Source organism: Eurytemora carolleeae, unplaced genomic scaffold (assembly GCF_000591075.1).
Source record: "Eurytemora carolleeae unplaced genomic scaffold, Eaff_2.0 scaffold869, whole genome shotgun sequence".
Classification (NCBI taxonomy): Eukaryota; Metazoa; Arthropoda; class Copepoda; order Calanoida; family Temoridae; genus Eurytemora; species Eurytemora carolleeae.
Window position 1 is genome coordinate 18473 of NW_019396769.1, and position 15902 is coordinate 34374.

Below are 15902 nucleotides of genomic sequence, written 5' to 3' on the forward strand. Positions count from 1 at the left end.
ATTAAAAGAATTTAAAAGCAAAAAGGTAAAATTAAACAGATAAATATTTATGAAAATTTATTGATTTTTGTGCTTTATGCTACAGCTAGCTTCGATTTGCAAGAATGGCTGAATTGTTTCAAGTTTAAAAAAAATACAACTTTAAAGTTCTAAAAAAAATGGGTTTAAAAGTACTTGTGCCGTTCGCATAAAAACTACGGAGTTTTAAAAATATCAAGTTTCTTTTTGTATCGTGTATCTACGAATATGGAATATTTTCTTAACAGTATTGTAAACATGCAAGACTGATAAATAAAAACAATAACTAAATTATATGATAATATATTAATGCTCCGTTCATTAATCTGAATATTAAACAAATATGCAGAGGAAATGTTTCTCTTAAAAATTTTTTAAGGCTAAACATTTTCTTCTTTATTTTTAAGAATTATTTTTTCTATCCTTTCATTTTATCTTTCTAATGTGGTCTTTCATACTTCCTTAAATCATATTGTCTGAAATAAAACTTCATCAAAACATCAAATTATAAATTTTATATAATCTTGAATTATTCAAATAAATAAAAGCATATTAAAACTGTATACTATTAAGTTATCACATAGTACATAATTGTTAAAGGACTGAATGGTCAGATGCTTCTTAGCAGGAATACAGCATCTCTCTTCTCAGCAATTTTCCTCCAAGGAGAACCATGGCATGTACCCATCCTTTTAAGCTTGAGAGGATACAGAAAGCTTCTTCAAATGTTCCATAAAAACCTAAAATATTATATTATCTTTAGATTGCCTGAGAAAACTATTTTTTAGACCTGTTAATTAGAATTTTCAATTTTTTGCAGTTATATGTAATTCGAATTTGCAGAATTTCAATATTTCAGCGCGGTGTAGAGAAAAGCTTAAACCTGCAAAGGAAATCTGACTCTTCTTTTAGAAAGCCATTTTTTTAAGGATTTAATAGATCTTTGATATTCTCCGGGTTTACCTGAAGACTAACATCATCCGTTAGAACAGGAGCTCCATCAGCTCCACCCCAACCCTGGTTATTGTGGGTCTGACTAGGATTTACCTAAATATCATTTTTGATTTATTATGACTAATTATTGATACTTTTATTCTTTAATTAGAAATTGCTTGTAAAAAATTTAATTTTGGCTAAATAATTTTTACATTACGAAAAAATCTAAAAATTTCGTAAGAATTATCTTAGAAATTTTGTTATCCTTCATTTTTTCATTCAGTTATTATTTTTTAAAAAATTATAAAATAAGCGTCCAGTGCCTTACTTTAGATTATAAATGAATTAAAACAGATCTCACCTTACACAGAAGAAATCTAGCCTGGCTTCCACCCTGCTCGGTATCAATATATCGAGGAACAGGAAACCTAGTTTTCAAGAAATAGAAGTATATTATATATTTACACAATTAACTATCACCGAACTATTTTTAAAAAATTATATAATTTGTGATAATTTAATCTTGATATCCTCTAAATTAGTGTTAACACCATACCGAATCTTTAAACTTTTAAACTAAATAAACATGAATTAAGACGAGCTCAAAAATAAGAGTTCATTAATTTCAGGAGAAATATTGATTAGTCGGTCTTTCAAATTAGATAACTAAGTATCAAATCACTATATAAACATTTTTTTTTATATTTTAGACAAAAACTCTTTCGGAGGGACATGTAAAATCTGAATACTATCTTGATGATATCTACCCTTTTATTTGCATTTCCTTACATGATCTTTTTCAGTATTGAATTATAAAATTTAAAAACCTACCTTGTCAGAAGAACCTCCTGAGCATCTGCAATAGGAGCTTCAAGGAGCTGTTTAAAGTTCGCATACTCAGGCTGATTCTGGTATCCTGATATCAAACAAAAATAAATCTGATGTAGGTCATTAAATCAAGTCAAGGAGCCAGGGAATGTCTAACAGTTCCTTGATCTGCTGTGACATGCCAGCAAGATCCCTTCTAGATCAAGGCTTGATAAACCGACAAAATTTAGCCAAACGTCGGACTCGCGATCAAATTTGAGCCATTATACCGGTCTGAACACCTTCCTTCAGCAAATTACCAAAGAATTGCGTTGAACAAATATTAGAATGCTGGCGGGGCTAGTTTCCCAGCCGGGTCTAGTTTGCATCTGGTATCTCAGACATTTAAGGTCATGGACGAGGGAAAGATATAAAATGAAACCTTTTCAATTAATTATAGAATTAAACTATCTCTACCTGCAGCTCTCCACTGAGCAATAGTTTCTCCGTGAAAGATGAGAAGCTGGAAGAAAGTATCCAAGAGAAGGATCCGATCAGGCTGGATACTACTTGTATCCAGTAGTACAGGTTCGGGGGGACCCTGAGTAATATTAATTATTATTATTTGAAATAAGAAGAGAAGAAACACGTCGAATTAGTGACTTTCTCAAGGTAATCCCTTTCCCCTTATTAAACGTAATTATTTCTTTACTTAAGGACAAAAATTATAATATATAATTATTAATTAAGAGACTACTTAATCTGAGAAGACCCCGACGAGCCATCCTAACAGTTTCTTATGTCATATCGTTAAATGTTAAATCAAGTTTCTACCATAAGAAAATTCAAAAAAATATAAATTTTTCTAAATTGTTTATGGAAATAGAAAGAAATTCAGGGCCCGATCCGAATCCATTCATTAAAGGATGGATCAGCATCAAAATGAAATGGATCCTAAGCAAAGTATCCGAGTGTACCTGGAAACTGTAACTGTAAAGGATGGGTTGGATCATGATTAGGCATTGAGTAAGATCTTCTCTGTTCAAACAACCTCGGTAGAATGTTGTTTCATCCGGAGAATTATTGAACACTGAAAATAATTAGATTTAATTCGAAATCCATTTTGCAATGTTTGTGAAGGCGAAAAATATAGACTTTACGAACAAGACATGCTCAAGTTATTTAAAAGATTTTAATCAATTCTATGAAGTTTTTAAGGTTAATAAATCAAGATTTTGAAAATGATAACCAACGTCAAAGTTCCTTACCCTGTAAAAATTGTGATCTTCTAAGATGGAACATAAATTGAGGATAAAGAGAAAAATTCTCCGGTAGACGGAAACTATCAGGAGAATCCTAAAAATATAAGTTATCTGTAATTTTAAATAAAATTAATTTGAATCGATTTTAATTGAAATAAACCCCAACCTTGTTATATTCTCCGAACTTCTGACAGAGTCTGATTAACATCCTGTCAACCCATCTTAATACATCCGCTCCTTCTTCAGAACTCTCCGCTCGCCATGCCGCCATTCTAGCCATCAATACTGCCGCCGCCTCTTGATCAAAACTAGCGGCGATATGAGGCAGGGCGGTGGCGGGGTCAGCCCAGTTCCTAGCGACAGTTGTGACTCTCACTCTCCGTTGTCCGTTAGCATGCTGATATGTTGTAATAAATTGTAGACAGCCCCGGCCTCCCTGAGGTATAGGAGCTCCATGCTGGTTCGTCACCTCGAAGAACGTGGCGCATGTAGTGGAGGGATTGAGAGCACAGAACTTCCAGGAGCTAGTGTTTCCTACTCCGATCTCAACCTCAGAGATACTCTGATCCTTCTTGTTCGCGGAGACGGCGGGACCAATACTGCCACTAATCTTGATCTCTCTGGAGCACTTAATGTCAAGGGTGGCATTGAAGGCCATCTTAAACTCTCCTTTTGCGTCCTTGGAGAAGACTCTCTGGTATGTTTGCTTAAAGAGAGCAGAGTTGAATGAATCTCCCATAACCATGAAACCTCCGGTCTGATTACAACAAGATTTCATCTCCAGTAATCCTGTCTGATCTAGAGCACAACTGTAAAGATCAATTGCATGACCGTTCTCAGCTGCACGCTTAGCCAAGGCCTCGTAGTGCTTAGTCGCCTTCTTCAAGAACTTGGCCTCATCCTTCTCTATAGAGTGGTGAGAACGAATAGGATGCTTTAGCTCATCATCAACAACCTAATAAGAAACTTATTGAAAACTATTTCCCACATTCTTCTGATAAATGGTCATGATAATCTTACCTGTCCTGGTCCCTGGGAGCAAGATCCTCCAACAAAACACATTATCCGTCCTCCACAGTTAGGATAACTGCTCTCTAATAAACCAACAGCAATCGAGAGAGCCACTCCTGAAACAATTTAGTTGCTATTCAATTCTTCTACAGAAATAGATAAAAATCGTCAAGGACAGACTCACTATGTGAAACCTCTAGATATCCAATGTTTTACGAATATTGCGAGACATAAATTCAAAATTTGAGGGTGCGACATATTCGCACCCCACTCCCTTCCCACATACCAAATCAAATCAAGTTTAGATATAATATTGACCTGTAGAACGCAGAGGACGTTTCCCAGTATTGACGGGCCAAGGATCTCGTTGTAGTTCTCCAAGTAGATCAGTCAGGGACATATCACATTTATGAACTGGCTGAAGAAACTTGTTTGCCGGAGGTAGTGGTTGTCCTCCGGGTCCCATAGGACCTCCGGGACCTCGAGGCTGTCCAGGAGCTCCACCGGGAGCCGCTCCATGGCCCTTTGAAGTTCCAAGCATTTCTTGAACCTAAAATGAAAAAAATTGTTAAAACTTACTTTTTAACCTGAAACTACGGAATGATGATTAATAGTTTATATACTATTATTATTACCTGCTTGGCAGTGTAGTCCTTGGTTCCTCTGAAAACATAGGATCTACTGATCCCGTCACAGCAGAGCTCATGAACCTGAATCATCTTTCCATAGGTGATCAAACCTGAAATAAAAAATTTACAATAAAAAATTTCGGTACATTAATTAATGGATTTTTTCGAGAATTCCACAATAGAAGTCGCATATTCTAATCATACTAGCTTAGTTTTAAATATTACCAATGAGCGCATTCGGAGGCAATAGGGAGAGAGACATTTGAAGAGATTCTTTCAGAGCTTTCAACTCCTCCTCGTCAACACATGTATCCACAACCATCAGAAATACGGGGGGCATAACCTAATAAACAAAAAATTAATCCACTAAAATTCGAATGAATTCTGAAAAATGTCGAAACTAGAGACTTTGAAACCAAAATTATGATAACGGAAGAGCCGTCAAATACTTTGTTATGATCAAATCTTTGATCGGAAATTATAATGATGAAGGAGTCCATGAATAAACCTACCGGAGCTCTAGTAATTGTGTACTCTAGTGTACTGAACTGAGGGATGAGTTCAGCAGGTTGGTTCTGCTCCGATATTGCACTGTACTGGGGCGGGAAAGTGTTCCTGTTGAAACAAAAGTTGCACACCCAAAGTTTAGCTCGGAAATCAACCTAGAAAAAAAGAAGAATCTTTTTTTTAATAATCTTAGTGAAAGTCAAATATTTTTCTAAATTATGAAATTGAAAAATTTTAAAAATTAAAATAAAGTTTTGAAAAAAAGTAATAATCTTACAGAAATATTTATTTTAACCACTGGATTACCTGGCACATAGGATTGAGAACAGCTTTGCAAGTCTGACGGGCACAGGTTACAGGATCGTAGGTTATAGGAGGTAGATCAGGTCTCTCCTTCAGGGGGGTATACAGAGTAGCCAGGGGGACAACCATCCTAGAATATTCAGGAGGGTAAACAGGATAGCCATAAGGACAACCATGGGAAATACGTGTAAATTTTAACACGATAATGAGGTGTGATAATTAGTTTTTGTTCATACTTCATTTTCGATCATATCTCTAATTTGAAACAGTTGCCGCATTTCAGCTCTTGATTTCAGTTTTAAAACATCATCCTCATTTTAAGACATTTGCTCGGTGGATTCTCATTTGAACTACTGCCGTTTGAACTATGGTACGTTTGTACTATTGTTCGTTTGAACTATTGTTCATTTGAACTACTGACATGACGTCATATCCTGTAGTTTAAATCAACGCATTTCTTGCTCATTTGAACTATTTTTCTACCCCAATTCAGTTTTAAAATTTTTTTTATAATCTTCATAAAGTTATATTCATGACAATTAATTATGATAAACATTACACAGAATGAACATAAAAATAGTTCAAATGAACATAAAAAAGTTCAAATGAAAAAGTTCAAATGAACATAAAAATAGTTCAAATGAACATGAAAATAGTTCAAATGAAATAGTTCAAATGAAAAAAAAAATAGTTCAAATGAAAAAAAAAATAGTTTAAATGGACTAAAAAATAGTTCAAATGGACAAAAAAAAAAGGTTAGGTTAGGTTAGGTAAAAAATAGTTCAAATTAAACAATTTTTTTGTTCATTTGAACTATTTTTTTGTTCATTTGAACTATGTTTTTGTCCATTTAAACTATTTTATTGTTCATTTGAACTATTTTTTTGTTTTTGAACTATTTTTTTGTTCATTTGAACTATTTTTTTTATTCATTTGAAATATTTTTTTTCATTTGAACTATTTTTATGTTCATTTGAACTATTTTTTGTTTATTTCATTAATAATATTTTAATAGTTCAAATGAAAATAGTTCAAATGAACTAAAAAATAGTTCAAATGAGCAATATATTTACTCGTTTGAACTATTGTTCATTTAAACTACTCACGTGGTCCCACGTGCAGTAGTTGAAATGAACAATAGTTCAAATGAACAATAGTTCAAATGAACAATAGTTCAAACGGCAGTAGTCCAAATGAGATAGCATCCATTTGCTCAAATTAAAATCAAAGTAAATTGTTAAGCATTTACTGCATAAAAACTTGCGTAATAAAAAACAAGATTTTTAGAGAAAGTAAAATCTAAACTAAATTTAAATCAAGACATTCTATCAGTGATTACTGATTATGCATCAAATTCTTGATATTGACTTTTGATCTCGATATAAGGAAGAAGCCTACAACCCAATCTTTCAATGTGTGCCAATTTTTCGATCTTTCATTGTCGGAGTCTATTTCTCATTTTTCATTTGACTTTGAATAAAATTTTAAACCTGGGGTACGCACGGCAGGCACATCACTGGGGCGTATATTTTATATTGCTAATGATTTATGGAGATCAGGGAGGAGGGAGGGGAATGAAAAATTCGACATGAAAAAGCTAGTTTTCTCATCCTAGTTTATACTTTCTATCCATTTCGTTTATTTTCCCATAAAAGAAGCTGGCGCTAACCGGATGAAGAAATCATTTGCAAAAGACGAGTTTTAGGGAAAATATAAGCCCCTGGTATTTTAGCCTATAGTTTTATAATATATTACAATTATAAACCTGGTTGCCTCTAGTCTACTACTCGGCCAAACATTCCAGCTGACCCTAACTCCATCCCTGTCCTCTTGAGCCTGGATGAAGTCCTGGTAGGACTGCGCTGTAGACATATTACTGATTTCAAATCTAAAATAAGAGACTTCGTGAAGTTAAGTAAACTATTCTGTGAAAAATCTCAATCGATCTAATATTTAAATACATTATCTAATCAAACTTGTATACTCGTCTTATCAATAAAGATTTAACGATAATCTTGAAATCAACTTAAACTAAGGATGACAATTCTTAACCATCAAAATTTTTATGAAGAGCAAATAACATTCGAATCAGGAACTATTTGTGTTAAGAGACATTGACATTGACCATGGACATATAAACGGCTCCAGAAATTGGTTCTAACGATACGATCGCAAAACTTCGATAACTGTTAAACAAAGTTACTTTAGCAGTAGCATTAACACCTTTATTATCACGTTAACGATATTTCCATCACAATGCCATATTCTTCCAACACTGTAAGTCTGTAAAATGAATCAAGAAATGATGAAACTGAAACCAAAAGAGGTGACGTGTCAATTGTGAATTAGGTGAAATTTTACGCGGCAGTGTTAATAATTTGAATGTCTCAGCTAGTTTCGCTTCTAAATATTATTATTCAATTTTTCATAATTGAGATAAGGGACGTTCATGGGGCTTACATTTTTTTTTATTCAAGGGGGGATGCTCAGCAACTGTTGTCCCCCCCCAAAAAAACTGAAACCCATAGATTTCACTAAACAATTTGGAGGGGGCGGGGCTGAGCCCCCATAGTCCCCCCTTTGAGTACGCACCTCTGCAATGAGGAAAAGTAAAATCAATTTCTTAGTCGTGATTAGGGATTTCAGCTCGAACGAAAAATTTCTCGAAAAAATAAGAAATGTCTTCAAATTTCACAAACTTTCGCATTTTTTCGCGAAAATAATCATGCGAAAGGACTAGCTAATACGATGCGGAATTTCGAGAGAAAACAAATGAGAAAATTTCGCGAAAAATTGGGATTTGTTTAGTTTTATCATAAAATTGTCCCCAATATGCTAGAAACCTAGTCGTGCTACAAAAGTCACACTCGTCGCACGATGGTTACGCTCAGCTAGAGCACTAGAATGTAGATATATATACTATCTGAGGGAGCACGACTAAGCAATTGGGCAAAGGTGTTACCGTGTTACTAATGTATTTATCAACTGAAATTTGAATTAAATAAATGGTTTAAGAATGTAACTTCCAAGATTTTTGTATTATGTTATGTTCCGTTCGTTCCAACTTCCTTATCTGCCTATAATTTTAATTCTTGAAAGAACTCTAGTATTGGTTGTTTTTCTCTACATGGTGTCCCAATTAACATAGGAATTGAGAGACGACTTGAATATCGTCTTTGCTTTCCGAACATAGATAAATGACAAAGTGATTCAAAAAAATATTGAACTTCTGATGAGCTTTCAAAAATTTGGTCTACCTTCTTTGTATCTTTAAAAGTGACGGAGATATTAAACATTTTAACAGTTTTGTTGATAATAAACTGGAATCTGGACAAATTTCCTGATGTCTCCGTCAATTTGAAGATTGGAAAAATGGTAGACCACATTTTGGAGACCCCGAGACTAAACTTTTTGGTGTCGAATGTTTTAACTGTGATACTACAAAATCATCTTTACAAAAAAAAATCCCGCTTGTAACAAAGACTATTTAAAATTTAATTCCCATGTTTTTTGGAACACCCTGAATTAAAGAACATTCAGAGTCTGACCAAGGGTGTACTGGAGGTTTCAGCGGGATACGATTACCACGGGGTATCTTTAGATAAACAAAAGATCGAGATCAAACGTTGATCTCAAAATCCACAATTCAAGAGTTCCCTCTCCCCTCAGATAATATTTAAGATGAGTAGATTTACTAATTTCTTAAACTTACGTTTTACAATTTACATGATACAAAAGAAGTAATCTGAATCCCGTCGAAAAAATTTATTAGATAATTGAGAAAAATTCAATTTTTTAATCATCATCGTCAAACGTGATCTTAGATGCTTGCTTCATTGGCTGCCCATAGTCTCGGGGTACAAAGGCTCCGTAGAGCTTGTGTTCCTTCTTCTTGATGTTCAGGTCGAAGTTCATCATCTCCTTGGGAACGGTCTGGTTTGAGTCCTTTAAAACCTGCAGAAAATAGAATTATTATCATTAAAGTACAATATGAGTTGAGAACGCTCCTAAAACGTCCTAGGACTTGTGTTGGATTTGAAATGAAAGAGAGAAAGATTGTAGGATGGGGAATGGAGTTGGGAGAGAAGGAAGAATTGGTTATTGGTATGGGTGTAGCTTGAGATGATAGAATAGTATATATAGGAGGGGGTTCTTTGTGCTGGACTAGCAATTGTCTTTACTAATCAATCGATGAAGAATCTTAGAATTATATTTAACGAATACAGAAACAGGTTCAGTTCAACAGAGAATTTTATAGATTCTTAGCAACTCGCTTTGCCACGAGAATACTCGGGTCACACAGTTCTTTTCTTCTATAGGAGTTACATCTTGAATCCTTCCTCTTTACTGGTTCTATAGCGACTGTCTGGCCTGCTTTGTGATTGCCAGATTCAGGGCAAATTCAAGGATGGTAAATTTGATAATAAAAACTATTTTAGGCATAAAATAGATGTTAAAGAAAAAACATGAAAACATATTAATAACGTTTGTTGCAAAGGATCTAAACACCTCTTTAGCTAGGCTTAGTACACTACTGCATATAAACATGCACACAGGCTGGTTTTAGACTGGCTTGCTTCTTTCATATATTTCTAAAATTCATATTTTCTTGTCATTTGTCGTAAATGAAGCATGATAAAAAAACTATTGGGATCTCAAACAATTATCAACTAATGTCCAAGATATTGGGATTGGGCTTGGTTTGGGAATAAGGCATGAGAATGAAATAGGACCAATTGGGAATAGGTTAAAATAGGTTGGGAATTGGAATGAATATCAACCAAAGAGGAAGTTGGGATGGGATTCAATAAATGTTAGGATGATAAAAAAGATTGGTAAATTGGGAGTTGGAGTAATTGGAAAGATTGAGTAATGAATAGAGATGTTTTATGGGGACCACTGTACTAGAATAGAATAAGCAAAATATTGAAGATTAGTATAAAGATACAGATATAATAAAATACGTGTATAAAAACTATGGAGAATGTTAAATAGGGATGAAGACGACATTTTGGAAAGAATGAACGAATTATTGTCAAGTTAGAATGAGAGAGAGAAAAGGATATAAAAATCGTCTTTAGAATCATTTAATAATCCGACTCAGACTATAATTTTTTATATATTTCATTATCAGATAAAAGTGACATTTGAAATCAATTTTTGAGGTTGTGAGAAAGCCCTAAATGGTTTAAATGGTTCATTCGTTTAATGCTTAATAAATAACAATTCAAAGATTTGACAACTGATTAACTTTAAGCTAGGTTTATGTTGAGGATTCATGGTTTTGGTTTACGTTCATTTTTTCTTATTTAAACTGAACGATTAAGAAATAAACAAGTTTAAAATTGATGGACCGAGTTTTTAAAATGTTAATCCAAAGGATGAATATGACCTTAACGAGTTCTCCTGCTCTAGCTTTATCACATGTTTGGAAGAATGTATACGCTGTTCCTGTTTTACCGGCTCTGCCAGTTCTTCCAATCCTACACAAAAATAAGGAACATAAGGAAATGTAAAAATAACTAAAATCTCTACAATCATCTTTCTTGAGAAAACCATTTACCTCAGACAAAAATAACATTCTTATATTTTTCATTAATTTTAAATTGAACACAAAATCAAGAAAAAATCTTCTTTTCCTTAACAACGTTATTTCATTATTTTGACAACAAAGAAGTGCAACTCGATATAGCAACATTAAAAAGAACTATAATATTACTAGCATGGCAACCCAGCGTTCCTCATGGTACTCAACTCCCGCCGTTTACCCGCACTTGGTCGATTTTACCGGGAAACTAGATTTTCGCTCTTAAAGTCAAACCACTCAATTTTAACTCTCAAAACCAAGCTAAGAACACTACCGTGATTCTCCCGAGTTCCCCAATCAAAGTTTCATGCAAATCGGTCAAGGGGTTTCTGATGATCGAACAACCAAATAGACGACCATAGATTACTGCTTTATATACAGATAAATCCAAGGAGATATTGAATAGAAGGAGGAGGCGATAGGGTTTGCTGTGACGTTTTTGGACTGCTGAAGAACTAGTTTTTGCTTAACAACAATAATAAAGATTGTAAACAATAACACAAATGATAAACAGACATCTAGGGGGGGGGGGAACCTTGAATTTGATTGAAAATGTCTCTGTAATAAGGTCCTTTTCGTACAAAACTAAAATCCTTAACTTTTTCAATCTTTTTTAACAAGATAATACTACTTTCACAGTTTACTAACTCATGTTTGTTTACATTAGATCGGCTGCCTTTGTTATTGTTGTTACGCAAAAACTAGTTCTTCAGCAGTCCAAAAACGTCACGGCAAAGTGTACGGAAACCCTATCGCACCCCCTTATTCTATTCAATATCTTCTTGGGTAAATCTAATCTAACCTGTGAACATAATCCTCTATTGTAAGTGGAAATGAGAAATTAATGACGTAATCAACATCAGGAATATCCAACCCTCTGGCGGCTACGTCGGTAGCAACTAACAGCGGCATCTTCCCGCTCTTAAAGTTCTCCACCGCCTGTGACCTAAACATAACCACTGAGTTGATATTTATTTATTTTTGTTGAGTTTGTGAGAGAGAAAATAAATGTAGTTTTGGTTTTAAACACTTATTATTTACCTTGCTTCCTGACTTTTATCGCCGTGTATACTATTACATGCCCAACCCGCCCTCTGGAGGTTAGTTTCAATCCTCGCGGCCTCCTTTTTGTAGAGGACAAAGATAAGAATACGATTCTTTCGGCTCTTGTGATATTCCTAAAAGAAAAAATACCGGCTATGCTTTTGTTCTCAATTGTCAACCAGCAAATTTCTTTAAATGGCAATATAACACACATAAATGCTTCGTAATTTTTCTATAAAATTAAAAAAATACTATTTCTATTTATGAACATTAGTTAATTTTATATTTAAAATTCTTTAATTTAAACTTCTTTAATTCGTATGACAGTTAAAAATGTTATCTAAATAAACAAACCTTCAGAAGTTTGTCTAGTTTCTGTTCCCTGGCTCGATCCTCGATCACCTCAACGATCTGTTTGATCCTAGAGCCGGCTGCAAGATCGTCCGATCCTATCGTCACTTTGATCGGGTTCTTTAGGAACTCATGAGCCAGTTCTCTACAATTATGACAAACTTTTAGAAGAAAATACAATTATTTTTCAACTTAAAATTGCACCTTATAAGACAAGTACTCTTTTTTCTCATTAACACTTTTTTAATTATATTTATATTTTTCCAACCTAACAGAATCTGGCCAGGTTGCACTGAAGAGAGCAGTTTGCCGGGACTTGTGAGTTTTCTCAATAATCTTTCGAATATCTCGTTCAAACCCTGATCAATAATCACAAATGAAAAGCTGTCATTTGAGAGAAGATTTCGTTTTAACATCGTATATTCCACTCAGATAAATGCGTTTTAAGTGGAGAAATATTATTTAAGGAATCCATGAAATCTGAAATCAAAATATCTTCACCTGGAGGAGAAATTTTTGTAGAAAATAAACCAAAAATGGCTTCTTCATTTGCGTCCATTTAAAGGATCGAAGATTAATTAAGAAAAGTTTGGCAAGAATGTCAAAAAGTGATTTTAAATAAAGGTGAAACCATTTGTAAATGTAACTTATATGATAAAAATGTTCAGATTCTTCTTTCACTGACCCATTTCTTGAAGGTTTAAAAGAATGTATCTATGTTTTAAATAAAAGTTCTATTTTCCCAAGGTTATTTAAAGGTAATTTAAAAATAAATGAAATTACCTTGGTCCAGCATACGATCTGCCTCATCGAGAACCAGATAACTGACTTCACTCAGGTCACAGCATCCTTCCTATAATTCATAAATAAGCATGGAAACTAAATTATAGAAATAACATTTCAATACAACCAAACAATGTTAAAAGTGGATTGCCTGGACAGAGCATACACTTTTTCAAGAAGATTACAACAAATGCTTAAAGATCGAACTATAATTAGTCATGTTTTAGATGACATATAAGGGATTGAAGGGATCCTTGTTCTAGATCATAATTCCTGCTGAATCCTTACCTCCATTAGATCGATAAGTCTACCCGGAGTAGCCACTACAACCTCAACTCCAGACTTTAAACCATGACGTTGAGAATGTTTCGGAACTCCTCCGTATACACAGATACTACACATGTACTCAGGTTACATTAAAAATTAATGTAAAAAAAGTTTTTCAAACCAAAAAATGTTCTTTTCACGCCCCTTTAAAAAATAATTATAAACTGAATTACATAAAAATTCAAATTTTGTGATCATTAAAACTATTTTCAAGTTTTTAGAAAGTTGAGTATTCCTTCTGATCTTGACAATATTAGATGCTTCCTCCAGAACCTCCTGACTCTGCATAGCTAGCTCACGGGTAGGAGCAATAATCAACATCATAGGACCCTTCTTTTTGCCAGGCTCAGTCTACAAATAGTGTAAGATAAGGACGAAGAAATTTTTTGGGAATACTTCTTTTCAGAACCAGGCTAACATCGTTTTTTCTAGTTTGTGTTTTTTTTTGGATAAGGGGTGGCCGGGGGGAAAGTTCGATACTTTGTGACAACAAAATTTGTCTGCGTTTGGTCCTAATAATTGAGATAGAAGGCTGAAATTTTGACCTCCAAAAACTCAGAAAATACGGGAAAATAAATTTTTTTCTCTAATTCAATTATTTTAAGTTAATTAGACATGTTTTCATATTTTTTGCTACCACATAAGTAATGCGCTGATATAGACACATATATCCGACCTCCATTTTAACCTCCCTTTGATAATGACCTCCAAAAATGGTCAAATATTAAATCAATGAAAATAAGTCATGTGGGGTATCAGGTCATGTTTTTTTATGTGTGTGTCGATTCCATTCTAATACCCCCTTTTGACCTCGGATGATCCTGGAGGTCCTGACCTTCAAAATTTGCCTACCTCTAGAGGTCAAAATATTAAATCAATGAAAATAAGTCATATGAGGTATCAAATCATAAGTTTTTAGGTGGTCCGATCCCATTCATATACCCCCATTTGACCTCAGATGATCCTGGAGGTAGTGACCTCCAAAAATTGCTTGCCTCTGGAGGTCAAAAAATAAAATCAATGAAAGCAAGCCATGTCAGTTATCAACTCCTTCGTTTTTTTGGTGCTCCGATTCCATTCTGAAAAACATGTGATTTGATACCTCACATGACTTATTTTCATTGATTTAATATTTGACCATTTTTGGAGGTCATTATCAAAGGGAGGTCAAAATAGTATATGTAAATATTTAAAATTTACATTATACTGTATCCCCCTTAAAATAAGAGCCAAGAATTAATTTATAACAAAATATTTAATTTTATTATTAAATCCGTTCTGTTTCTTATTTAATTTATAACATTGAAAACAAATATTTACCGACATCCTCTCCTTGATGTGTGCCAGGGCTGGTATTGTAAATGCTAAAGTCTTTCCGGATCCGGTTTCCGCAATTCCGATAATATCTCTTCCTGATCCGAGCACCGGCCAGCATTGAGCCTAAAACAGAAGTTTAAAAGTCCAAAAATAATCTGTACTATGCTATATGGCAACATGGCGAGGATAAGATAAGAGCGAATTCAAGATAAAAAGACTGATTATTACTTGGTACCATTTATTACTGAATTTCAAAAAAAAAAATTAAGACCATTTTTTTGTATATTTTTCAAAGTAAAAGTTAAAAAACCTGTATAGGAGTAGGACGATCGAATTTGGAACAAATCTTCATGATTGATTTAGAGAATCCTAGCTCTGGGAATGTAAGGATGGGTTTAAACTTCTTTCTTCCTTTCCCAAACATGACGATATTATGTTCATCATGATACGCCTTAACCTCCTCCTTGCTCATACCGGTCGTAATCTCGTGCATTGAGTAAAAATCTTTCCGAAACGGAAGATTCTCTTCAGAGCCATCTTCGGATACTTCATCTTTGGCTTCAACCTCACTCTTCTTAACGACAGTTTCAGTTTCCTTCTCCTTGTTCTTCTTCTTCTTCTTCTTCTTCTTAGGGACAGGGGTTTCAACTGTCTCCTCAATTGCTTCCGACTCTCTCTTCTTGGCTTTATTAGATTTTAAGATATCCTCGTTTTCCAGGCTCACCATTTTGAAGAATATGACCAAACTAGTTCACTGAAAAGGATAAAATTTTTAAATTGTAGAAATTACTAGAAATCTCTAATTTCCAACTTATATCATATAAAGATAACTCTGTCGCAACACAGGGCTCAATAATAGAGAAACCCTGTGATTTTTTAAAACAATTAATGTTTAAATAATAGAGAAAGATTTTAACCCGCCCCCCNGAGGGCCAAAAATCGTATACTAGGAATATACCGCAAAGTTAATGAAATAAATACTGCATTTTATGATTTTTTTTAATATACGCACGCATGTGT

At 34.0% G+C, this 15902-nt stretch overlaps 2 protein-coding genes across 2 annotated transcripts; both read right to left on the reverse strand.

Annotated features, from left to right (window-relative positions):
- Window positions 1-493: 493 nt before the first annotated feature.
- On the reverse strand, window positions 494-7361 carry LOC111708467 (protein transport protein Sec23A). The gene is made up of 15 exons (XM_023481844.1): window positions 7239-7361; window positions 5477-5603; window positions 5176-5325; window positions 4889-5006; window positions 4670-4773; window positions 4353-4584; window positions 4044-4150; window positions 3190-3978; window positions 3030-3117; window positions 2739-2851; window positions 2239-2362; window positions 1786-1870; window positions 1316-1382; window positions 982-1065; window positions 494-758 (listed from the first exon to the last, which is right to left on the reverse strand). The coding sequence occupies exons 1-15, from the start codon at window positions 7343-7345 to the stop codon at window positions 711-713; spliced, it is 2343 nt and encodes a 780-aa protein (XP_023337612.1). The 5' UTR covers window positions 7346-7361; the 3' UTR covers window positions 494-710.
- Window positions 7362-9223: 1862 nt separating this feature from the next.
- On the reverse strand, window positions 9224-15658 carry LOC111708470 (DEAD-box ATP-dependent RNA helicase 5). Its single transcript, XM_023481849.1, has 11 exons — window positions 15193-15658; window positions 14886-15005; window positions 13801-13916; window positions 13527-13632; window positions 13239-13308; window positions 12724-12814; window positions 12459-12600; window positions 12102-12238; window positions 11863-12006; window positions 10866-10956; window positions 9224-9427 (listed from the first exon to the last, which is right to left on the reverse strand). Exons 1-11 carry the CDS (start codon window positions 15607-15609, stop codon window positions 9269-9271), a joined length of 1593 nt encoding a protein of 530 aa, XP_023337617.1. The 5' UTR covers window positions 15610-15658; the 3' UTR covers window positions 9224-9268.
- Between the last annotated feature and the right edge of the window lie 244 nt (window positions 15659-15902).

What these genes read in the sequence shown, in the direction of transcription:
- LOC111708467 (XM_023481844.1), bottom strand. Translation starts at nt 7,345, where the DNA reads ATGTCTACAGCGCAGTCCTACCAGGACTTCATCCAGGCTCAAGAGGAC. An exon ending in TTCTCAATCCTATGTGCCAG is followed by an intron (nt 5,326 to 5,476) that starts GTAATCCAGTGG and finishes CTTTTTTTCTAG; the next exon opens with GTTGATTTCCGAGCTAAACT. An exon ending in AGGACTACACTGCCAAGCAG is followed by an intron (nt 4,585 to 4,669) that starts GTAATAATAATA and finishes TTTTCATTTTAG; the next exon opens with GTTCAAGAAATGCTTGGAAC.
- LOC111708470 (XM_023481849.1), bottom strand. Translation starts at nt 15,609, where the DNA reads ATGGTGAGCCTGGAAAACGAGGATATCTTAAAATCTAATAAAGCCAAG. An exon ending in AATATTGTCAAGATCAGAAG is followed by an intron (nt 13,633 to 13,800) that starts GAATACTCAACT and finishes GTACATGTGTAG; the next exon opens with TATCTGTGTATACGGAGGAG. An exon ending in GAGCAGGAGAACTCGTTAAG is followed by an intron (nt 9,428 to 10,865) that starts GTCATATTCATC and finishes TATTTTCTGCAG; the next exon opens with GTTTTAAAGGACTCAAACCA.